At 36.9% G+C, this 25,848-nt stretch overlaps 2 protein-coding genes across 2 annotated transcripts; both read right to left on the reverse strand.

The window, feature by feature from the left end:
- Positions 1–1,373: 1,373 nt before the first annotated feature.
- Positions 1,374–4,621, reverse strand: LOC140171387 (uncharacterized). Its single transcript, XM_072194633.1, has one exon. It carries the CDS (start codon positions 4,200–4,202, stop codon positions 3,210–3,212), a length of 993 nt encoding a protein of 330 aa, XP_072050734.1. The 5' UTR covers positions 4,203–4,621; the 3' UTR covers positions 1,374–3,209.
- Positions 4,622–4,634: 13 nt separating this feature from the next.
- LOC140170797 (uncharacterized) lies at positions 4,635–25,656 on the reverse strand. Its single transcript, XM_072194017.1, has 6 exons — positions 25,581–25,656; positions 16,238–16,386; positions 10,500–10,614; positions 9,644–9,733; positions 7,705–7,890; positions 4,635–6,270 (listed from the first exon to the last, which is right to left on the reverse strand). The coding sequence occupies exons 1-6, from the start codon at positions 25,633–25,635 to the stop codon at positions 5,246–5,248; spliced, it is 1,620 nt and encodes a 539-aa protein (XP_072050118.1). The 5' UTR covers positions 25,636–25,656; the 3' UTR covers positions 4,635–5,245.
- Between the last annotated feature and the right edge of the window lie 192 nt (positions 25,657–25,848).

A 25,848-nucleotide genomic window follows, 5' to 3' on the forward strand; every position in this document is an offset into this window, starting at 1 on the left:
GCATTAAAGTGTTGTGGTGCTCCACAAACAAGAAACTGCTACCAATACTGTAAACACGGTCGCTAACAATGGCAGCACACATCGTGATCGGCGATATCATCTTCCAAAATACAGTGTGATTTTTGACAGCAAATTACGGAACAGTTCGGTTGAAAAAATGGTGGGGGGTTTATTAGAGAATGTTATGGTATTCAGATTTATGCATCCCTTTCAATCAAAATGTGACGCAAGTCAGTCAAATAATTGTTGGAAACAGTGGGTATTCAAACGATAACAAATATGAAGATTTGAATGGTAAATCAGCTCATTTAAACTCAAAAACAAGTTTTGTAACATTGTCCATATATTGCTTGATCAGGTCAAAATTAAGCATCAGGCGATTCCATTTGAAATCCATACACCCCTAAGGAAAATACAACCTTAATATTCCACACAGGGAGCGTGAATTTCAAATGGGGTTACCTGAATGAGCGACGACTCTATTTGAAATCTACACCCCTGAGTGGGAGATTAAGGTCATTTTTTTCCATAAAGGGATGTATGGATTTCAACTGGATTAGCTCATTATACTCTAGAGTGATATTGTGCATGTGCATAAACCCGAAGAATGGAAAGATTGTGTGCGTGTTACAATCAAGCACAGTGTATCAATAACAAAATGCACCAATTTGTAGTGCACTACACACAGGCATAAAATCACAAGCCTCAGCACACTTGACCGGAATTTGCTAACCACTGCGGCCCAAGACACACTATATAAAATCCATTTATCAACCATCAGAGATTTGCAGCTTGGAAGCGCACACCCTATACATACATACACAACCATCAGTGAGGATCAGTTCCCGAGTTTTGCATGGGTAACCAAGAACACACTTGTCTTGATGTCAATATGCTGATATAAATCCACCTTCAACAATACAATACAATACAAAATTCCAATAAAAAAAGTTTTTATCATTTTGTGGCCAAAAATATAGGATAAATAGAGGAAAAAAAAAAGACTTTCGGCAACAATGAGTTCATAAATTGTTCATACCTAATCTAGATGTATTAAAAAGAATTATGCTATTGCAAGAATAATCTCTACTTGTTTTATCAATACTCAACACATATGCACAATGCATACCATACATAACAAATGCACAGGGATGCATTTTACTACATTTTTTGATGTATTAAGTACTTTCTCAGGTCGTAAGTCCACATCCATTGTATCCCGTAACATAAATCCCATGGAAGAATTACGATGGATATATGACTCACAACTGGGGAAGGACATAGGACATGCATCACAAATGTTAGCAAAATGTACCCTCATCATGCTGGTCCCTTAAAGTTACCAACTAGTTTCAAAATTCGCAGTGATCAATTCTTACTAAAAATAAAAAAAAAATAAAGTCTTGTCTTTGTTATAAATTATTTTGGCTGATATAATATTACATTGATTATTCAAGTGACAGATTATTCATTGCTTCCAGTAAGAAAACAGTGTTGGCCTTGAGACTAAAATACTGGCATATCATTTGTGTAAACCAAATAACATGCATTTTACACAAAGGATAAACCAAAATACTTATACAGTGTCTTAACTAGCTACCCATTCATCCTTTCATTGACCAACTTTTTAACATTATGTTTCAGTATGTATTGAAAAGTTCTGTACACTCCTGTTAAAATTCTGGCGACAAAATTCACAGCATATCTGATCTTATTGAACCCCAACAAGGCTGCAGAAACCTGGATAGTGTTTGCAGGTTTACAGATAGGAAGAGGAAATTTCCCAGCAGCCTGGGATTGAGAGGGCCTGAGCCAAAGACCAAAGATTAGATCACTTTAAACAAGCAGGACCAATTTGATGTAAAAACAGCATTTCCTAAAACACCCAATCTTTGAGTTGTCTCTAATCTCTATTGAGTTTGAATTTTCATCAACCACTGGGGCCAGCTCAGTAGTTCACATGATAGGCAAATCTCAGTATTTAGCCAATTAAGACACTGCTGCATACAAGGCTGGCTGTAAGAACTTTCCAATTATTGTATACAACTAACAATTACAATACAACAGGATATCCAGTCAAAAGTTTCCTTAAGAAATTCACTTGAGAGCACTTTGTCACAATCACACAACACACAGTAACAAACATGTTCAAAGGTTTAAATTGAAAAAGATGTAAAATCAAAATCATGTTCAATATACTTCAGCTTTCAATTCTGAAATAGGCGTCAGCATCACACATTGCCATGACAACAGATGGCATGCTGCAGTTGAAAGATTTCTCACTTATGCAGGTTTCATACTTTCCTGCCGCTTGCCGCTTTGCCGCTCTGAAGATGATTTTACTTCACTGCGCAATCTCACCAAAAACGCTAGCGGTGACCAGCGGCAAGCCGATATATCGATCACTCCACTGCATTGCCGGGGTGGCAGCACCACTGGAAGTTGAATTCAAGTCAACTCGGGAATAAAATACAATTTTGGAGTGGTGCTGAGCAGCAAGTGTGGCTTTCAGAGTCATACCACTGATGCTCAGCAGTGTGTCGTTCCGCTTGCATAAAATACAAGTGGCATGATGAAGCATCATGTTGCTCAGCGGCAAGCGGCAGAAAGTATGAAACCAGCATTATTATCTGTTATTCTACCTAATTACGAGAGATCTTGCACCTGGTGTTAGCTTTTGTCCCACTTCTCACTCCCCACTTTTTTTTAGTGGTGTGTTCACCATTTGGATCTGGTTGTATCCATATATTAATAAAGATTAAACTATATATCGGAAAGGAGAGAAGAACACGGTTTGGTCTAAACATATTCCAAAATGTATCAATTTGGTCAAAAACTACATTTACATCACTTAATTTCAAAAAGTTTGTTTTACAAAACTTACATTTGGGTCATCATGGGACCTGCCACTTTGATATCAAATGGGTACAGATTACATGCTCAGCATGAACGTAATAATTGCAACAATGTATGCCAACAAAATATAAATGGACAAACTATCTCAACAGCAATTTCGTTATATATGGTTGAACTTTGACTTTGTTTCGAACAAAGTTTACAAAGTTGCCAAAAAATATAAATGGACAAAACTATTTCAACTGCAATTTCGTTATAATATACGGACTTGGACTTGACTTTGTTTTGAACAAAGTTTACAAAAATGGACACATGTATAGAAAAAAGTAAAAAGTTGCACAATAAGGACTTACTTAATCTTTGTTATGTTCACCCTGTATGAAGTGGATGGCAAATTCATATTTATCCCTGCACACAAGCCCGCACCTGTTGCACTCAAAGGCACTTCTCCTTCCGTGACATCCCATATGTAACACATACATCACACTATCAGTGAACATAATATCGCAATGCTCACATGAGTAGCTGCTTGTCTGTGTGTTGCGATAGTTAACCCTTGCCCCCACACTGACCCCAACATTGATCCCTAGTTGTAACCTTAAAGCTGCTTTATTGTCAACATCATATTCTTCCTCTTCTTCATCCTCTTGGTCTCCTCTTTGGTGAGAGCTGATTTCCCCTTCTTCCCTTAAAATGTTCCTCTGCTGCTCCTCTTCAATAGTCTGGCTTTGCGATACTCTTGATTCATGAGCGCAAGCCTGCCGGTGTGCAGCTTCCAATTTAGGTGCATGGAGCCCGGGTTCACGTAGCAGTAACTGCTTGATGAGTGAACTGCTCCCTTCAGCTGCTGCTAAGCCCCTTCCATCCCCATCTGAACTAGTACTTGCATTAGGACTAGACACTGGAGGTGGAATGATTTCCCTCGACTGTGTAGACTCTGACACAGTTATACTTGAAGCAGCAGTAGCTTCTTGCGAATCCAGACTTGATTGGGTAAAATTATCTCGAGTAGAAGTGAAAGTATCCTGAGTCTGTAGGGGAGGTTGACCTAATGCTTCAGCTCTTGTACTTTGCTCATCGGTGATACTAGTGAATGGTGCAACTGGCCGGATGTCGTCAAATGATGAATCGGGCGTACTAGACCGTGCTGGTGCTGAAGGATGTCTGGTTCCTCTCCGAGCGTATACTTTTCTTGGTCTTGTCCACCTGAATGTATGAAAATGACCAATGGGTGGCTCTGTAACTGGTTTATCTTGCGCTGATGCAAATGCATTGTAGCTTGTGACAGGTGGCCCTAGAAATCTTGGTGATGGTATGTGAGATGGCTGCTGCGATTGCTGTGCCATTGAATTACTGTATACATAGGATGTGCTTGTTGGTGTGTATGTCGATGTGTTGTTGATGACATTTGGCAATGTGGAACTCGGTTCCGGGACATCTACATGTCTTTGCAGCAATTCTCTAACAGTGACCCCAGTTCTACTGTTGGCATCCGAGCCCCAGAAAGTCCCTGATTCATGAGGTATGGGATCTGGCAACTGTTCCCCTGTTTGAACAGGTTGCCATATTGACCACGGAAGGATGTGTTAACCTATCTAACCTCTCCAATGCACCTGTTCTGCGATTACGTTTCCAAGTCCTTGCAATAGCACCAGTTTCATTGTTTCTATCACTTTGTGACCTGCGCTTCTGACCCTGCTGTCGAGATAACATGTTATAATTCTCACCTGTAAACCAGGTGCTGTAGTCACTGATGCTTGAAATGGCCTTCTCGGCCTGTCATTGAATCAGCGCTAGGTGTGTTTTGTTCACGGTTTCCCAGAATAGGAACATTTTCCACTGACTGCTGCGAGTCTGAATCACTGCCTGCAATAATTGCAGTTGGATTTTCAACTTGAGGAGGGAAACCTGTCAAAAGAGTTGGTAACAAACCCTGTCTTTCCTTTGGCTGAGATTCACTAGCTTCTCGATTTTCTCCAGCAAGTGGATTATGAATGATCTGCACCGGATGCACAGGTCTAGATGGACGAACTGGCTGAGATGGCGATACGCACTCGTCGTCATCTTTTGTGAGAAGCTGTCTGATATGTGCATCACTAAACCCACATGGGCTTGTCTCATCAACAGATTCAGAATTGTTCACTGTGCTACTACTATCCATAGGCTCGTCTGGGGTTCTCATGGTCTCGGCCATTTCTGGCCTTTCAACTTTGTTCACACCCTCTTCTACCCCAATCTGCCCATCATCCATATGCTCTGATTTCACACAAACGACTGGCTTAGTTTCGTCAGAAACTGGCGTAATTTGAGAGTCTGAACTTTGGCATGTAAGAGCAGAAAAAGAAGATCATTCATATTAGGCTTAGTCTCGACTTTAACAGTTGTGCCACTAGTATGAACAGGCTCTACACCATCCTGTTGTGAGATCACTTTTGGTTTGCGTAAAAGGTTTTTTCAACAAATCGCCATTTCCTACAGGAAGCTGCTGATCCGGACTAACTTTACTACTATCACCATCCGCTGCGCAATTACTATGACCACCACCTACAGATCTATCATCATCAGCAGAGATTATAGAGGAATCAACCTCTCGTTTCCTTGCATCCCCGTTTGACTTTTCAGAGGAGTTTTGCTGCGCCTCTTTGTCAACAACTTTTGGTCTTTTTGCACTCAGATCCATTGCTGTTGTTTCTGCTTCATGTAAAGTCATATGAGCATCATCTGTCTCATATAGCACAGAGCTCGAACTGGCAATATTCTGCATTTCAATGTCCATTCGCTCTTCTGTTTTCTGATATGACTCTTCCCTACGACCGCTTTCCTCAGAGAAATTAGCCAAGGCTTCTGAGCTATCCGCGTGACATGAACCGTCTTTTGCTCCGAAAGCTAAGTTATTTTCAGACTGTCCGTTAAAACACTCGTTCTGATGGCCGGGCGATTTCACCATGCATCCTTGGCATCTGACACCCAACTGGTGTTCATCCTTGCAATTATTCTGACAGGATGATGCACTGCTCACACCATCGCCAACATCTTCTTGCCGCCTTGATTGCACATTTCCGTCACCACCAGAGGTGGCATCGCTTTTCACCCCTTCACTGACACCACTGTCCACTACATTAGTGGCATTTGCCTCGGCGTCTTCTGCCAGTCGTCTTGATTCCGACACACTTGCCAGCGTCTCCAGGAGTGACGTTGTGGGAAAGGATGAGGTACTCGGAGGGGACACTAATGATGACATCTGTGGTGAAGTTGTTGATGAGGTGGTGGGTGTTGCAGAGTTTTTCTCCGACTGCTTGATGACTTTTTTGGAGTGTCTCCACAGACTGACCCTGTTGTCTTCATCTCCGGGTGGTGTACAAAGCCAAAGTCTGGAGCGGTCTTCAGGATGTTTCTTCAGATAGTTGTGACAAACTGTAGAAATAGAATAAAGTTCCCATTAAGCAAAACACCAGGAAATTTTTTGATATTAATAAAAAAATAAATCATAGCCCTATGCTGAGTAGTAAACTACTGTTCAGACCACTCACCAACAGGCTAGCCTAAGTCCCTGTGCTTTGAATGCAATGAGACTTTGTGCATATTCATGAAAGCCAATAGTTCTATCATGTGTGTCTAACCAATCACCCGCACACTGTTTGTGCCTATCATAGAGCTACATTTATTTCAGGTTTTAATTACAGCTAATAACTAGGATGCTTGCATGTTTGCCACAAAATATATCAAGATTGTGATTTGAAAAATAATGCAGCAACAGGCGCAGAAAAGGGGTAGCATTTTTGTGCACACACTTCATGAAATGACTGGCCTTTATTAACAAATGATGCTGCACTTTGGCTGTGTGTAAATCATCTGTATCTTTATTGGTCAATGGCGCTACCAGACCCACAGGGCCATACACTTTACAGAGAGTTGCTGATCACAGTGGCTCAAATCGTTCCATAAACCAATCCAGTGATGTGCAATTCTCGATCAGCGCAAGCCCTAATCTACCTACATAGACCATCACAGCCAGGATCAGCACATGGGTAGACCAGGACATATAGCGTTAAGTTCCTTGTCTAAAAGATTTTCAAGCAAGCTAAATTTTTCACGAGAACATGATTTGACACTACCCACACTGACACTCATACTGTCACGCACCAGAATCAGGCACCTAACCGATTGAGCCAACTGGAGTATTTTCATAACTGAAGGAGAAAGAGATGGTTGAAAGGGTAGAGGTAACAACACTGTGTATGATATGGGAGAACCAACACTCTTCTTAGTTAGCTAAATCAACCTAGATTTTTTCTGGCTCAATCACTCCAGTTGTTTTATCTCTAATATTTTGTTTTAAATCTAACTGAATGTACATATTCTATTAAGTTTAACTCTTTTGGTATCATTTTCATTAATAATCTTTGTAAATATTATTGCTAATCAAAATCAATCTGATAAGTTTGACTTCACATCAGATCTAAAATACCAAATTCAACAAATTGATAAATTGCTTTTTAAAAAGGAGTATTTTGTGATCCTAGCATCCTCTTTTTATTACATTTTCAGCAGATATCCATGAAAATAGCTTATTATTATTTCAGTTGATTCTGATTTTGCGTTTGTGAGTTATACTTGATTATGTGTATTTCCCTGCTCATAACCACTGTGTTGTCTGATACACCAAAACTAAATACAAATTTGACAACATTTTTGCTAAACAAATTAATCTGCAAGATTTTTTTTGTACATAAACATTATGTAGCCAGATGTTTCCAGTGTTATAAAAATCTCAACTTTTTTTGTAAAAAGTGAGGGATGAGGCTGTGGATCACAAAATGCCCCTTTAACAAATATGAATCACCTTACCTTTAATAAATGGTTTTGAGCATGGTTGAGCTATCCCGATTGGTCCTTCATCATACATAGCAAGGTAATCCTGCAGCACCTGTAGACCATGCTCACGTCCACGGTACTCTTTCCTTATGTACAGACTATCTAACACTGGTATGGACCATGTGCACAGTACACCTACATGGTCATTTAAAGAAGCACCTGTCACAGATCAAATCAAAAATACATTTAAAAAAATAGCGTGCAATTACAAATCTGTGCGTTATTGTTAGGACATTAAACACAAATGTAACACAAAGCTTTTCACTCAAAAAATTAAAATTCCTAAAAAATTTCAAGACCTGCACCTATCCATGGCAGATTAGTTCTCACTATACAAAAAAACCTTACCCTGTTAAAAATATTTATGTTTTCTGAGTAGGGTTATGTTTTTGAAAAATGGACCCCTATGCATGTCTAAAGATCTTCTGTAAAATACTACCAAATTTTTACCATTGTTGGATGACTTTTCAAAACATTGACCATAAGGATTTCTTTTGAAAAACCTTTCTCCATGTCTACGGATTTGTTGTGAAGTAAACAAACTCATCTGGGCAGTACACCTATATGTCAACATGTTGTTTGTGTACATAGAAGCCCATGGCAGTATTACTGTCCTAAAGAAAATTGGGAAACAGGAAGTTCCTGTTTCTTCATTTCCAATCCTGCACCTATCCATTTGAAATGAGAGATTAGCGTTCAATATACAATAAAGCCAACAACGACAATGACAACAACGACAACAACAACAACAACAACAACAACAACAACAACAACAACAACAACAACAACAACAACAACAACAACAAAAATGGGAATCCAAACATAGTTTTGATAATTACAACCTGCAATAATGCCATTAATATACATTGGTCTATTCCAGTTGAAATCCATACACCCCTATGGAAGACATTACATTAACCCTTCCACAAAGGGGGTGAAGATTTTAAATAGAGTCACCCATTCAAGTAACCTCATTTGAAATTCATATTCTCTGTGTGAAAGATTAAGGTCACGACTTCCATATATTAGGGGGTGTATGGATTTTAACTGGAATAGCCCATTATGGTTATAGCCCTTATATATAATTAGATGCCCGTCACATGGCTTAAATAAATTGGTAGGAACAAAGTGTTACACGTAATCCGATTATCACTACGTCAACTTTTTGAGTTCTGCACCAGTTCTGATCAAAGTGATCGCAACACAAAGTCTATGGCATGTACTACCAATTCCAAAAGGTGCGTGGTCCATGGTTACTAGGAAGTTATGTAACCACTTCGCTGGCAAACAGACCTTTTTGCATGTTGATTAGAAATCTTCTGAAATTAGTTCTGAAAGACGTTGTGTGTGGTAAACAAAAACACTACAACCAAAGACACTTTGATAAGCATATGGTGTGGCATGATTGTTCACCAAGCATGTACAGTGTTGCTCTTATCTCATGAAGTTATTGAGGTGTTTACCGCATGGTCATACATGTTTTCAAATTGATTCATTTGGGATTCCAACAACTGTAATGTTTTGATGTGGTGGGACACATATCGTTACTGGGGAGGAAAAACCTTCTGAAATCAAATCCTCATATCCAATGACAGAATCTCACACATAACAATTGTGTCATTTTGTGCGAGACACGTAAATTAACAGGATTTACATAAAAAATGATGTTGCCTATTTGGTTACTAACATATACTTTTGCAGTTTACAGGTAAAAGGGAAGCATCAAGTTGACACACACAAAAAAAGAATTTGGCCAAAATTGCACATACATTTCAATTTTTATTCATAATTGACATAAAAATTATATGTAATGGAGTCCACTTTTTATGATATGAGCCCTTTGCAATGACCTTTGGAATTTTTTCCTGTCCAGCAAAGATAAGCATTCTAATATTTGTAAACCATATCTTACTCACCGGATAAAAGCCATCTGCTCTTGGTGTGGCTGTTTTCAATGCCTCGTCAAGCTGCCACCATCGTTGACATAGTTTTACACCAATAGCTACAACAAGCAAATCAATATCAATTTAATGGTTAGGTCACTAGAATTTTTCCTGTACACTATTGACGAGAGCGTATAAAACCGTACATTTTACATAGCATATTTACTGTGTTAAACCAGAGAAGATAAGAATAGAAGGAGGCCGCTTGCCAAAATTACCCATTCATCGCTCTTATCACTTGAAGAGGTACTTGAGTTGGTTTTTCATGTCATGTGTGTTGCCTATTCCCTATTTGATCAGAAATGTTAGCTTCTTAGCAATATTTTAACATCAATTTTATATTGATAATTAGATTATGTGCATGCTATTATAATAATAAGAATTCTAAGGGGGAAGACATCCCTTCCATGTAAAAAATTAATGGGACCCACTAACCCCCCCCTTCCCTCTCCACCATATGGATTCCAATAATTTCAGATGACATTTCAAATCTTTCTTTTGTGGTTACACCATGAGCAGTTGAGAGCTTGTATGGCATGATGTGGATGATTTGGCTGAGATAATAATAACAGGGAAGACGTCCCTCCCATGGAAAAATTTAAGGGTACCCACTCCCCCCCCACAATCCCACCTCCCCACCTCCATGACCTTTCAAATCTTACTTTTGTGGTTACACCGTGAGCAGTTGAGAGCCTGTATGGCATGGTATGGATGATCTGGCTGAGATAACAGTAACAGGGAAGACGTCCCTCCCATGGAAAAATTTAAGGTTACCCACCCCCCCAACAATCCCTCCTCCCCCCTCCATGACCTTTCAAATCTTACTTTTGTGGTTACACCGTGAGCAGTTGAGAGCCTGTATGGCATGATGTGGATGATCTGGCTGAGATGATTCACCGTAGATATGAAGAGTTGTGATCTTGTCATCGATACATTGCACCTGTTAACCAAAGTAAAATACAAAAGGGTTATTTATTTGTTATTGAGATTATAGCATGGATTATTAAAAAACTTTACATGCCATATTATAATTTGCTGTAAAATAATGTTGTCTCTACTCTTTTAATTCAAGTCAATTCGATTGTAACAGGTTTAATTGATGAAATATCGTATGTGTATCTCATATGCAGATATTCCACCACTGAATACTTGCTTTCATATGTTGAGCACAACTTCCAAGTTCAACAGAGAATGTCAGATTTTGTCTTCCTTCGAAGTTAGAATCCTAAAATTTGCCAAATTGCATGTTTTATTAACCTTTCATTCATGCACAAATTACGTTTTATCTAATGCCACATGTTTGTTTCAGTGATTTGTTTTTTTATTAGTTGCACATATGTTCTCAAATGAGGACATTGTGCAACCACAGAGATAATCACTTGGCTCCATTACAAAAACCTGGAATAACAGAGATATTGGGGTAAAACATTTAAAGCTTGGGCTAAAAATGATGCAGATTATTGGACTTTACAAAATAAGGAATTCAGGCAAAAATAGACACTTAGTGACATGTCTGCAACCATGTGTACATGTAACAACTGAATTGAGTTCGTAAATTACAACTCATGAATTAGATTTCATGAATTACAACTTGTAAATTAGAATTCAAATTCAACCAGATGTTATGAAGTGTGTAGAGATCATGAATTAGCCTAATTAGAGTTCAACAACTCAAGTTGAACTACACATCATTATTACATACTATGCAGTAGGCCTACTTCATGTACTTTCCTATACCAACATGGTAAATGTTACAGTTTTAAATGCACAGTGTCCTCTTATGAGGAAGGGAGGGTGCTATAGTAAGACACCTCAATGGTGTAACATCCTCATTTGAAGACACTTATTTTTCACTATTTATAAGTATTCTAAAATAGCTGTCAGTTAACGAATAGAATGTTAAATGTGAAGCTAAATCACTGAATACGGTAATTATATGGTCATTTTCACAGTAAAGGGTGTAACTTTTGATTTTTTGGGTCAAAATTTCAAACCACTTTTTAAAAATATGTTTCTGTTTACTGAAATCATGCATAGAAGCAACTTAAATTCCAGTAAAATAATGTTTCAAGGCTTAAACCTTTTGATTTCTAATAAAAAATTTGACATTTCCATAACATTTTGGTTAAAATCTAAGAAAAATGTATTTTACATAACCTCAGAAAATTATGACATGAAAGCTGGAATACATGTGAAATCCCATTCCAAAGTAAGTCAACAGATATAAGTTAAATTTTATACCATGTTTTGCTATGTTTGTAATTGCAGTTTTGAAAATTTTTAACATCAAGTGTCATTTACAATGGAAAATTCCAAACCTTAAACATATTTTTTAAGTTTTAATTGGGTTCCTAAAATAATTTGAATGTCTAACTTCATGTACAAATACTACTTGATGAAAGGAACCTCCCAGCCAAGTTTCACAGAAATTGGAGTTATTTTTTAGAATTGGCAATTCAAGCGATTTGTGTTTCGGAGGCTTCAGTTAACACCACAGGTGATCATAAAAGTAAAATATTTGGCTAACCACTACAAGTTGACATAAAAAAATAGGTAAAAAATATCACAATTACCAATTTTCATGCTTTGCTTCTAAGTATTGAATTTCAGTTATGACAAAAATGAAATTATCACAGCAAGTCATTTTTTTTGTTTCGGAGGCTTCATGTTAACAATTGTTAAACATTGCAGAAGTAGTTTTTTTGAAAACAACAGTGTTGGGATCATCTAAGCTGTTATTTTCTTGTGTATATTGAATCAATGATTCTATGCGGCAGATATTGTAGATTTATCACATGTTAATTTTTTCACCCATTTGTTTTGTATGGTGTTTTTTGCATGTGAAGCCTCCGAAACAGGCTTTTTTGGATATCAGTATATTTTTCAAACATTAACCATAATGTCAAAATTTTTTTTAATTTATGACATTCTGCACATATCAAGTAATAATTACAATGCAGATATCAGTATGAAACACACCAATTTAGATATGCATAGATGATAATTAATCTTATTGTTGTTTCGGAGGCTTCATTTGTTTCGGAGGCTTCAATTGTTAACGGAAAGTTTGTATTGGGTCCCATTTTCAAACGGTGATATATATCTCCACGATTTAAAAACATGTGACTTGAGGATCTACTTTGCTACATTTTGATAAATAGATTTGATGAGCTCTTTTATTTATATTTGCACAAGCTTGCTGAACAGTTTGTTTCGGAGGCTTCAAAAAGTTAACGGAAAAACGGCTCTTTGAAGTCAAGATTTTATAAAAATTTTAAAAGCTTGCAAATCGACTAATTTTTGTTACCCATTTCAAGTTAAGATAACAACTGTTATGAATCAAGAAGAAGTGAAGAAATAACCAAGAATTATGAACTAAAGCTACACCCACAAAGTTTGTTAACAATTGTTAACGGAAAATGAAGCCTCCGAAACGACAAATATCGAAGTCCGGTTCTCAAAAATACAGGGCTGTTCACAATTAAATCTAATGTGGCAGTGTTTACTGAACCTATGACTGTACTTTCAGGATAAGAAAAATTATCCATGAACTAACTGAAGAAAACACAGGGTTTTACAAAAATGTTACTGTTTTTTATAGTTTTTCAAAATGGCAATATTAAGTACATTTAAGCCTGCTAAAACTGAGCATGATAACTCCCAAAGCTGATTATGCTACCCAAGGTAGCTGCTAACTAGATGACTTATGTGGCCAAAAATCATGGAATTCTGTGGCTTTATTAGAACACTCTGGATTAAAATGTTAAAATCCAAAGTTACACCCTTTACCGTGAAAATGACCATATACTTTAACATAAATTAAGCTTAGCTCTGAGATTTGCTATTCATACTTAATTGTCCATTGTGCAAGCATACACTGGAAAAGAAAAAAATAAATAAAATAACTATTCATGAATCTGTTGATCACAATGAAATTTATGTCTGTCCCCCAATTGAAAATTACTACCTCTGCATCCTTGTTTTAAGGTGGTACGAAAGGCAAAATCAAGTTGCTCTGATTGAGATTAAAATAGACTTGTTGCAGAGAGATATGCAAAATAATCTTAATTCTAAAATTTGAGCCAAATCGGACAAACGGTTTTTGAGATATTGCTGTTGAAAGATTCTTTGTATTCTATTGTTTTTGCCAATATATTGATGAAGTTAATGAAGAAAATTGGCAAAATGTGCTCATTAATATTAATTTTGCCAATATTTTCCCAATATTTTATGAATAAACCTTCATACTACTTTTACCTTTAAAATTTTGACCTGAAACTTTGCCAATGTGTCTCTATGACCTAAACCTTTAACATGTGATTTTCCATAAATCTAATTTGCATATTTGCATAATTAATTAGCCTTAAGTATAATGCTAATTAATTATGCAAATATGCAAATTAGATGGGCGGAAAATCACATGGTAATGTTTTTTAGGCCATAGAAACACATTGGCAAAGTTTCATGTCAAAATCATATAAAATAAAAGTAGTATGAAGGTTTATTCATAAGATATTGGTATAATATTGGCAAACATGAATATTCATGAGCACATTTTGCCAATTTTCCTCATTAACTTCATCAATACATTGGCAAAAAACAATAGAATACAAAGAAACTAAAAACATGCATATCTTGACAACCGTATGTCCGATTTCCTTCAAACAAAAACTATTTTGCTCAGTGTATTTAGCTTAACTTATTCAATCTATTCAAATGGTTCTAAATTCAGTTTCTGTTTTCCAGAAACATCGTTTCGAACCCCCTTTATGTTACTACACTAAAAACTGAAAAATACACTGAAACGCCTCTGAAACCAATTTCCTCTAGTGGTTTTCAGAATTATTTTGCTGACATTTTCAATTTGATTGTCAAGATTCCTAAATGTACAGTCAGTCTACTCTGAAGTACAAAGTACCAACGCGCGACGCTCACACTGCCGACTTTGAAGGCACGCATACATGTATGCAGTAGAGATGCAGCACTACACACTGTTAACGCGCTGTATACGCGCGCATTGCAGGGTTTACTTTTACGCACAAAACACGCATATTTACACGTTCAGGCACTTTTCTGACTCCTTCAAATCCATAGTCCCAAAGTCCAATGCGTACAAAATCTTGAAAAAGTACGCGTTCAGATATTGTAAGATTTGAATAGAGAAACACCCGATATTGTGCATTTATTCTTGGCTTTTCATTTAGGACCTACTCCTGATATGTAGGGCCCATCACATTTTGTCAGCATTGATCCATATATGTTTTAATGATTTCAAGTCTTTAAAATTGTATAGTGTCAGTTTGAAATCTTGCAAATTGGGTTCGGGTCCTTTTTCTGTTTAAATGATGCACCAAATATGTCTTCAATTGGACTTTCATTTTGCAAAATTTTCCCTCTCGGGGGGAACATCCCCCTCAGACATCCCCATGCGTAGTGGATAAACAAGTGACCATTTTGGCTACTGCTTTTGACATTTGCCAATTTAGGCCCTATATTTAACACAATTTATAAGTCTAATGGGGAAAATGTGACAATTTTCAGCTTTTCAACTGTTCAAACTTAAATTTTACACAGTAATAGTGCCAAAATAGTACACCAAATCGCTTCAATTAGGTCTTTATTTTGCAAAATTTTCCAAGTTCCAAGGGGGGGGTGGGAGAACACCACCCTGAGTAGTTGATAAACAAACGGCCACTTTCACTTCTGCTTTCGACATTTAATGTTTAACACAATTTATATTTATAGGCCTACCATAATAGAGAAAACTTGCCATCCACGAAAGACTCCATGGACTGCTCATTTCACAAATGTTGGCTTTTTTAAACTAAAATTTTACACATTCATAGTGCCAAAATGATCCACCAAATTGCTTCAATTACATGTAGGTCTTCATTTTCCAAAAGTTTCTTACTTATCAGGGGGCATTTTAAATATTATTATTTTCTTCTAAAATTGCCCCCACCCCCTTCTGACTGCTCTAGATCCGCACAGTGGCGTAGATTTCTTTTTGACTCGGGGGGGGGGGGGGGGGAAAAAATGTCTTGAAGTATAGTGAATCCAGCGCCTTTTAGAGAAAGAATAAGTTTATGGTACAAAAAATTTTGCCATTTTGATACTAAACTGTTGAAAAATGTGTAATAAATTCGCGCGAAGCGCACAATAATTTGAACTTTTGGGGCTAAAATGGCCAAATATGAGGTTAATTTGGTCAGAAACCCACATACAGGAGTCAACATTGGGGGGGGGATGAGTGTAATGGACCATCCCCCTGGCAAAATATTGGGGGAGATTACCCCAAACACCACCCCTCCGGATCTACACCTATGGCTCCAAAACACACATATGTTTAAAATGTCTTCAAAAATAATATTATAAAAATACCCCTTGGGCAATGTTTTTGACTCCTTCAGAGGAAAAATTCACAATTGAAAGGGTCAAAAATTTTTGAAAATACCCCTTCAGCAAAATGCTTAAAGAAAACCCTGGCGCATTGTCACTTTGTACTTCAGAGTGGACAAACTTTAATAAAATGCTGTCAACATTACCACAGTGTTCATACTTACATGTCTCTTACAAAATTGACATCTTAACACAAGGTTTGAGTTATCTGTGTCATCAGCATCAGTGCTGGGAGCTATGTTATTATCACTCACAAGACGATCTACTGGATACAGGATGGACTTACTAGATTCACTTGTATTATGCTCAACACCTGTAAAAAGATGAACAAATAGTACAACACATTAGTGCTATGAGAACACATGAGAATACATAACAATACTACCACAATGGGAGGGGGCACAGCAGTGTTTCCATAGATGTGATCAAAGAAATGTACATTTGAAATATTTACGCCTTCTATCATCTGTAAATGTACAGGGGGTACATATGGGTAGCTGAATGTAACGTCAGCTAAAATTAGAAACAAAACACTATGTCATTATTATGTCATAATCGAGATTCTTTAATGATTGACTGACAACATGCTCCTTTTCTTTTCTGTACATGGATACCTATCGCTGTGTGGGGGGAGGCGGGTGCGGCAGCTCATTGTTTCAGGTGTTCCATACAAATGTTACAAACAATATCAGGGACAAAGGAAAGCCCATGTAGCTTTTGGCACCGTAAACCATTAAATTTGGGGGATTCTCAGTGCAGTAAGTAAAATTTTGTTTCAAGGGGGGTACTACACCCATTGCATTTTTTTGTGCTTTTTTTTTTGCATTTTGTGAACAAATGAGAAAAAAAAAATTGGACAAAGTGGTATGCAAAATGAAGGGCAAATTATCTTCTCATTCTATTGGTGGCATTGGTATCAATGTAGCTTATTTTACATGCTTTTAAAGATAGAAGCCAAAAAGTGACAAGCTAGTGATGTATAATTTATTTTTTGTATGTTTTTTTTTTGCCAATATTTGTTTTTAATTGAATTTTTTTCCAATGTTTAAAGAGCCAATACTTCTACCGTTTTAAGGTTTAGACCATTAAATGGAAATCAGCAGCCTTATTTAATATGTATGGTATGTAAAAGGTCACGACCTGATCCAGTCTCACTCTTGTTGATGAAAGATGGATATGGAGAGCCATCTGAAAATTCTGAGGTAGGAATAATAAAAATAATAAAAAAAAATCTATATTTATGGGTATGCTAAAATACTGGTAACTTTTAGATAAGATAAATCTACAACAAGCTTACAAAAACAAAGGAGGATTTTGTGATCCTAAAAGCTTATTCCTAAAATTTCAGTTGATTCCAATTTTGTGTTTGTGATTAGAGTCACGCGGTAGCATGACCAGCAAGTTTTAAAAAAAACGACTGATAAAGAAGAATAAGAAGATTCACCGCGGACTATATTTACACTAAACAAAACGCTATTGTTCTATGATATTTTTCGCTGCGTAAAAATATATCTAAAACCATGCTAAATCGTATTTACTATCCAAAGTGTAATATTTTAATAACTCATTAATTCAAAAAGTTACACCAATCATACAGTCAATCCGATTGTTTGATAATAAATAAACATTCTTGCTTTATTTCACGCGGTATTTCATAGCCAAAATTAGTGGAAAATCATAGCTAATCATACTGATATCCACAATCTTTCGTGACTGCTACAGCCATACATGGCTGTCACTGTCGCACTACCTTTTGAGATTCACTTTCAAATATACCCTAGTATATTCCTGGATACCCTACATACAAATTCTGGATCCCATTCGCCAAAAAATCAAGTTTTTCGCAATTCTTTTATTCTTTCCGGACCACAGCATACATTCATATTAATAAATACTCCACTTTCACACGTTTATAACGGGTCGTCCCGTGGCCCGAGCGGTTAAGGTCCTGGACTTCTAATCCATTTATGAATTTTTGCTCAGGTTCAAACTTCCCACCACTTTTTTTCTTAATGTTTTATTAACCAATGTATTGTCATAAATCAAGAATAACACCATCTCGAACATCCATTGCTATTATGATATTATTTTTTTTTCATCAAACAAACATGTTTGATTTTTTATTCTCATTTAGGCCTAGGCCTAGGCCTACTTTCACCATCCAGATGCTTTCACCATGCCTGACTATCATGACATCTTCTTTATTTAAAACACATTTATCATTGGCTCTGTTCACAGTTCAATCTGAAATTATATTTGCAATAAATATTATAAATTGTCACAAATTAAAATCACAAACCGCGAAAGATCACCAACAACTGCCGCTGAATATTGATATCCAACTAGATTTCACCGCAGGGCTATAAAGAACCACAAACCGCGACATTTGGATATCCAACTAGATAGCCCAGCAGGGCTACAAAGAACCACACACCACGAAATATGGATATCCAACAGGCTTAAACTATAAATTAGCTCCCGATAGAGGCCAGTGCTTGATAAGGGTAATTAAAATCAGACGATGGTGGACTACATTATTCAATGTGGCAACAGCCAAAAGCGTAAACAAAACAGACAATATGACGGCAACACTGCCTGCACGATGGACATTATTTTTTCCCGGAGCCAAGATCCGTTTTTAGCTTTATTGGCCGGGTGGCCCCATTACAGAAAAAAAATGCACAAAATATATTTCCCAGTGCAATATATACATTTTCATATGAAAATAAATAATTTTAAATTCAAATAAAGAAGAAGAAGAAAATTTTTAATCATCGCCGGGACGGAATCGATCTCGGGACCCTCTGCGTGGGAGTCGAGCTATGTAACCACTACACCACGTAAACTCATTGATACACATAGGGAAATTTTCAGTATATATCGTAACATATCGTATGCGTTATTCATACAAAAAATTTTAAAAAAAAAACAGTACTTACAATGAGGTTCACTGGCGAACCTCAACAGATTTAGACTGATAAAATAGTGCTTAATAACATACGTACAGTTTTGGAATAATTTGAGACATTTTTGTGTTTACGTGTAAAACCAATGACAACGTCAAAATTGAGCCAATCTTGGCCGGCCCCCCCTGATTAAAATCACAAACCGCGAAAGATCGCTGACAACCGCCGCTTAATAGGGATATCCAAAGATATTGCCCCGCAGGGCTACAAAGAACCACAAACCGCGAAATTTGCATATCCAACAAGATTGCCCGCAGGCTTATCGATTTTAAAGAACCACAAACCGTGAAATATGGATATCCAACAAATTAAGACCACAAACCGCGAAAGATCGCCAACAACTGCCGTTAAATTTGGATATCCAACTAGATTGCCTACGCAGGGCTATAAAGAACCACAAACCGCGAAATTTGGATATCCAACAAGCTTAAACTATAAATTAACTGCCGATAGAGGGCTTGATAAGGGAAATTAAAATCACAAACCGCGAAGATCGCCGACAACCTCCGCTTAATAGGGATATCCAACTAGATTGCCCATAGGGCTACTAAAGAACCAAAAACCGCGAAATGTGGATATCCAACAAATTAAGACCACAAACCGCGATAAAATGAAATGAAATGAAGAGCCACAAACCGCGAAATTTGGATATGCAACTAGATTGCCCCACAGGGCTACAAAGAACCACAAACCACGAAATATGGATATCCAACAAGCTTAAACTATAAATTAGCTCCCGATAGAGAGCAGGCTTGATAAGGGAAATTAAAACCACAAACCACGAAAGATCGCAGATAACCGCCGCTTACTAGGCATATCCAACTAGGTTGGCCAAGCAGGGCTACAAAGAACCACAAACCGCGAAATTTGGATATCCAACTAGATTGCCCACAGGCCTATAGATTATAAAGAACCACAAACCGCGAAATATGGATATCCAATAAATTAAGACCACAAACCGCGATAAAACGAAATGAAATGAAATGAAGAGCCACAAACCGCGAAATTTGTATTTGCAACTAGATTGCCCCACAGGGCTACGAAGAACCACAAACCACGAAATATGGATATCCAACAAGCTTAAACTATAAATTAGCTCCCGATAGAGGGCAGTGCTTGATAAGGGAAATTAAAACCACAAACCACGAAAGATCGCAGATAACCGCCGCTTAATAGGCATATCCAACTAGGTTGGCCCATGCAGGGCTACAAAGAACCACAAACCGCGAAATTTGGATAGCCAAGTAACTTGCCCCGCGGGGCGACAAAGAACCACAAGCATTAAACCACGCTTATCTTGCCTAGTCGGGCATTTAGACGCTTCCGTAATATAGGCTTAAATATATGCGCATTTACCAGTTCCAACTTGGAAGTAAATCGGACTTACTCTCCGTATCTCTCTGGCATTGTCAACATTGGGTGTGTGTTGTTCATATTTACATTTTCTGTACATATTTACGCTGCCTTGAATAATTAAAGTATATCAAAATATATATTGATCATTGTGTATGCGCCTCAGTCACGCGTGGACGAGCAAGTTTTAAAATAAACGACTGATAAAGTTTTGTTTAATTATTTATTGTCATAAATCATGAACAGCAACTTCAAACATCTATTTTTCGTTTTATGGAGCACTTTGTAACCTGATGACTTTCCAAGCTTGGAGCTGCTTGGTTACATTCATAAAAGAAAAGAGATTCAATCTACCAAAAAACGTTGACAACGTAAAGAAATCAAAGTTTAAAAAAAAACCCACCTCGGCTCACTTTTTGAAACTTGGTCCCATCATTTGAACACCAACAGCAAATCAGTGTTTTTATTTTATTTCAACAGAATACAGCGCTTCCAACAAGATTACAAGCCTACTACACTTCTGGAAATGTTTTAAATTTATATAAATATGATGAAGTTTAAATTAATACCTTTTACAAATGGGACCAAGTTTCAAAAAGTGAGCCGAGGTGGGTTTTTTTTTAAACTTGCTGATTTCTTTACGTTGTCAACGTTTTTTAGTAGATATTTTATACATGTAGCCATTGGTATAAAAATCTCAACTTAAAAAAAAAGTGTGGGGTGGGGGTGAGGCTGTGGATCACGAAATGCCCTTTTAAATTTAATTTAAATGCTATACATGTAGTTGATGTTTACACATCTGTTTGTTTGATGAGAACCAAAACATTAATTTATGTGGCCCCAAAGAATAAAAATTGGTGGCACCCGCCACCCAGTCTTGTATTTTCCAATAAGGCCCTTCCTTTGTACTTGATTATCAGTTTCCTGTTTACCGCCCGCGTCCAAGATTGAAAATCTCAAAATAATTGATCATTTTATTTTATTTCTAATTTTCTCCTTTTTAAAAAATAACTTTCAACTACTTCTACTTGCCATTTTCTGACTTTAATAATATCAACAATTAATAATGATGAATGAGCAAAGAGTACAACTCCACCTTCACTTATTTATAAAATCAAATATTGTTGTGAAATAATTAAATGCCCGCTCTAGTCAAAACGAGTCAATAGTTGCTTGCAATAGTTCAAACTAAATAAAGAAAATAAAAGATAATTAATAATTAAAAGTCACCTCATCCTTTTTTCAAAATCTTTAACAGGAAACTAATAATCAAGTGCCTCTGCCAAAAGGAAATTCTCCTCCAGAGGTGTACTGTCCTTTAACCTTCCCCCTACCAGAGCCAAAAATCCATTGCCAGCTACAGTCAGTTATTTTAAATATGCTTGTAAGCCCTAAGTAAATTTCACCTTATGATGTCCTATAGTGCAATATCACTGTTTTTATATATCATTGTTGTTTGTATGTAAATTTTTATGCCTAGCTGGTCTAGTTTTTATTGTATTCCTAATTTTGTTAAATTGTGCAATCTGATATATAGCCTACTTATGTAATGTTTTTTAAAATGTATTGTTTATTTTTTTTTTGTTTTACGTTTGACCCCTGGGCCAAACTGAAAAACAGTGTTTACACTGAGTTTTGTTACCCAGGCAAAAGAAGTTTTAATAAAATAAATAAAATAAGTGCGAAGGGCCTAAACAACAATCTTTTGTGGGGTATTTTGTAAGTTATGACAAATTAATTCAAACAAACAGTTAACATTGTTAAATTGGGAGGTTTTTAATTTCTATGTGCAGTAAATCAGGCTGAGATTTCTATGCATCCAGTTGAGATATTTTGGACCCCTAACCCCACTGGATTAGAGATTCAGTGCATCCATCCTGATTTTTGCGTCCAGGATGCGAAAACGAATTACAAAACATGATCCCTGGTGTACATAGGAGGACCTTGTGGAAAATAATATGCGCTGGACAGCTGGCAATAGGCTTACCTTAATTTGTAAAAGGAAATAACAGTGTTGTAATTGTGTGCTTTATTTTGTTATTATATTTGCATATATTTGCATAAATGTGAATGTGTTTTCATGACATACTGTATGGGTTAAACTGGAAATATCAAATGAAAAATCTTGATAATAATTAATTATATTGAAATTTTTTTGCCTCATCATGAGCTGAAAAATGGAAGGATAAACTCAGCATCAACAACTTTAAATCAAAGGAATAAGAGACTAATCACAATTTACGCATGCATGCACAAAAATCCTGCTTGTTTATCTTCCACCTGGAATGTTAGTATCCAGAAGAAGAAGAAGTTTCAAAGGGTCTTACTCAAGAAATTTAGCTTGGAATTTCCTCACCAACTGCTTTAGTGGACAGTGCACATTCAACAAGGCCAGGACAAGGCCAGAGTCCAAACTCCAACTCCAAGGCTTAGCATATTAAAATCTAGCAAAAATTGATGAAGCACGATACCATTGTAAAGCAACGGAAGTACGGAACACTGATGATATTACAATCATGATGTAGGTGCATGCTTGCATTTTGTACTTCAAGACAATTCAACTCAAGTTCAGAACTTCAGATTGTCATGACTGCATGTGTTCAAAATAGGCAACCTTCCTCTAAAAATTTAAAATGACTCATCAAAACAACAATAATACAATTTAAATTAATCCAGATTTAAACATCAGCAGAATATGCTAAAACTGACAACGCTGATCTGCCGAAAAATGATAGGAAAGTAGGCCTACTCGTGGACTAGAATGTGTGCAGGCGTTCAACTATTGCATGATTGATTGTGTGCTAATTTTCAAACTTCAAAGCTATAGAAAAATTATTAAATTTGTGTACATCGTGGAACATTCAACTACGCTTGTTACTCCGCGACTAATCATGCTAATACATGAGCGCACAGCGCTACTCTACGCGTCCATATTGCAAGGTTATCTGCGTACAACAGCTTACTACGCACAACCACGCAAAGAGTATGTTCCACGATGTACACAAATTAAGTAATTTTTCTATAGTACTAAATAAAGTTCTTCAGCAGTTGTTCGAGCATATTCTCTAACACGTAAATGCGATAGCATTTACTGTTAGAGATGGCTACTATTTCATCCTTGTGCAGAGTCCGATACATAAAATTGTACCGGGACGTAACCATGCTTCATAGTTCACAAACACACTTCATAAGCGTGTCATTATAAGCTTTATTCTATTTCATGTATTACGCCGTACCTTTTTACATTTTCGATACTTACGATCCTAAAAATTCGAAGCAAATATAAGCTGATTTTTGATGACTGCACAGCCGACGAAAAGATGGCAGAAATTTAGCCTCAACTTGTACGGGCATTTGACGCAGGTAAATATTCATGAATAATGACTGGGAGGTCATAGGCTAACAGATTCTATAGATGAGAGTATCTTAATTATTCTGATTACCACGTGAGCTTACTTGACGTGACCTGACCTTAGATTGCTGCCCTCAGTCAGGCGGCGGATGACATGCATGATAGAGAGAGACGGCAAAACTGCTTAGCCGTATGCACATGATGGCACTTTCCACACAAGTGCGATGAATTTCGCAGCTGCCATGATCACTGGTACGCGCCATTCAATTTGCACACTGAGTGATCGGAGCCTAACCAACACGGCGAATTACGCCAGAGTGACTCGCAACCAGTAAATAATCAAATTTTACAGTATTTAATTAATTTGAAGGTTATTTTTGTAGGGTTCATTATCGAACTCCAACGGTTTCAGCTTGTATTAATATTTATTAACATAGGCCTACTTGTTTGTGATATTTTAAGCGTTTTTAAATTTAAAATATAAATCCCATTCAATTACACGGCTGACAAAGCAAATTTACTGAATTTAGAGATTGCACGGCGTTCACCACCTGCATCTCTCTGACCTTTTACTTGAATTACTTCCTGACAAAATGGTGACGCCAGCCGATTGCCGGAAAATATTGCAGCAATTTCTCCAGAAATAGTAATGAAATATTTACCTAAATGCACCTGAAATGACACATAGAACTGAGAATTACGTCAACAACTCGCATAGTAACAAATTGGTAGGTAAAGCTATGTACAAGGAGGTATTAGGGGGTATTTCAGAATTGCCTATTGTTATTACAATGACATTACGTAACGGTAAGCTTACGTAATTTGTTTACCGACCGATATCCGGGCAAAGGAACACTAGCCACGAATGCGAGGGCATCCGTGAGCAAATTCGTGGCTAGTGTTTCTCGAGCAATTCAGCAGCAGTTAGTCCTAGACCTTAAACATCATATTCCGAGGCACGGAAGTACACCAAATTGGTGTTGTATGACCTATGACATTCTTTTGTGGCGAGCGACATGCATGGTCTTTCAATTCACGACGAGTGTCCTTGAGTTGACAGGCATGACTATGCTTCAGTGCCAGTGGCCACAAAAGAATTCAAAAGATAACCTCTGCCCCAATAATCCCGAGCTATTGTCTGAAACTGCTCCTCGGAAGATGTATCATAAGAACTCAGTCTTCAAATGATAGTCATATAATGTCCAAAAGAAAAATTACTGACTATCATTGAAGAAGACTGAGTTCCGCAGTCTAAGAAGCAGCAGTATGAATCATGGAATGGAGAATGATGCCAGGTTAAGCTTCTAATTCATAGTGATGATAGTACCAGAAGCTGAATAGTGGCTAGCCCAAAACTGATTACCGGTTCCATTCATGCATTTTCCAAAAAATCTACACTTTCCAAAACATGCACATGAATCATGCACAGAAGAAGTTACATTTTATAGAAAAAAAACAACATTAAAATTATTGTCAATTGTCTTACCCTTTTTGACTCCAAGTCTGAAACTGTGAAGAAAAAACGACGGCCTAAGAATACTAAACACACTTTACATTCCCGCAGAGCAATCTCTCTGCACCTTGGAGTACAAATTTGCATAAAAAACAAGAAAATACAAAGACAGTTGATCCCCTGAAGGGAACATGAGTGAATGTTTTCAGAATGAGATGGCATAGTCAAGTTGGGACACGTTCGTTTACGTGTACTACTCCACCTTCACGCCAGTATTCTGAATAACAACACGCACCTACAAACATGAAACATGCAACAACTTATAGCTAACATATTTGGAATTCAGCAGGCTATACTTAATAAAATTAAAACCGATTAACTACCTGTGTTTTCCGCTTCATTAGTCGCGGACGCCGTCTGCTCTGAATAATCGGCCATATTAGAAATTTCCGCTGATTGATTATCTGTAATTCAATTGATCGATGTATTTTTTAATATCGATTCCAAAAAGTCAAGAATATAATGTTAATTTGGTGTAAAGATACACTTGAAAATTAACCAAAACTAAGATTTTCTTATCTAACAAGTAGTACAGTGCCTTTCAAAATAGAATTTAATCCCTCAGATTATAGCAGATTAATTTGAAAAATT

This window comes from Amphiura filiformis, chromosome 15 (genome assembly GCF_039555335.1).
Source record: "Amphiura filiformis chromosome 15, Afil_fr2py, whole genome shotgun sequence".
NCBI classification, from domain to species: Eukaryota; Metazoa; Echinodermata; class Ophiuroidea; order Amphilepidida; family Amphiuridae; genus Amphiura; species Amphiura filiformis.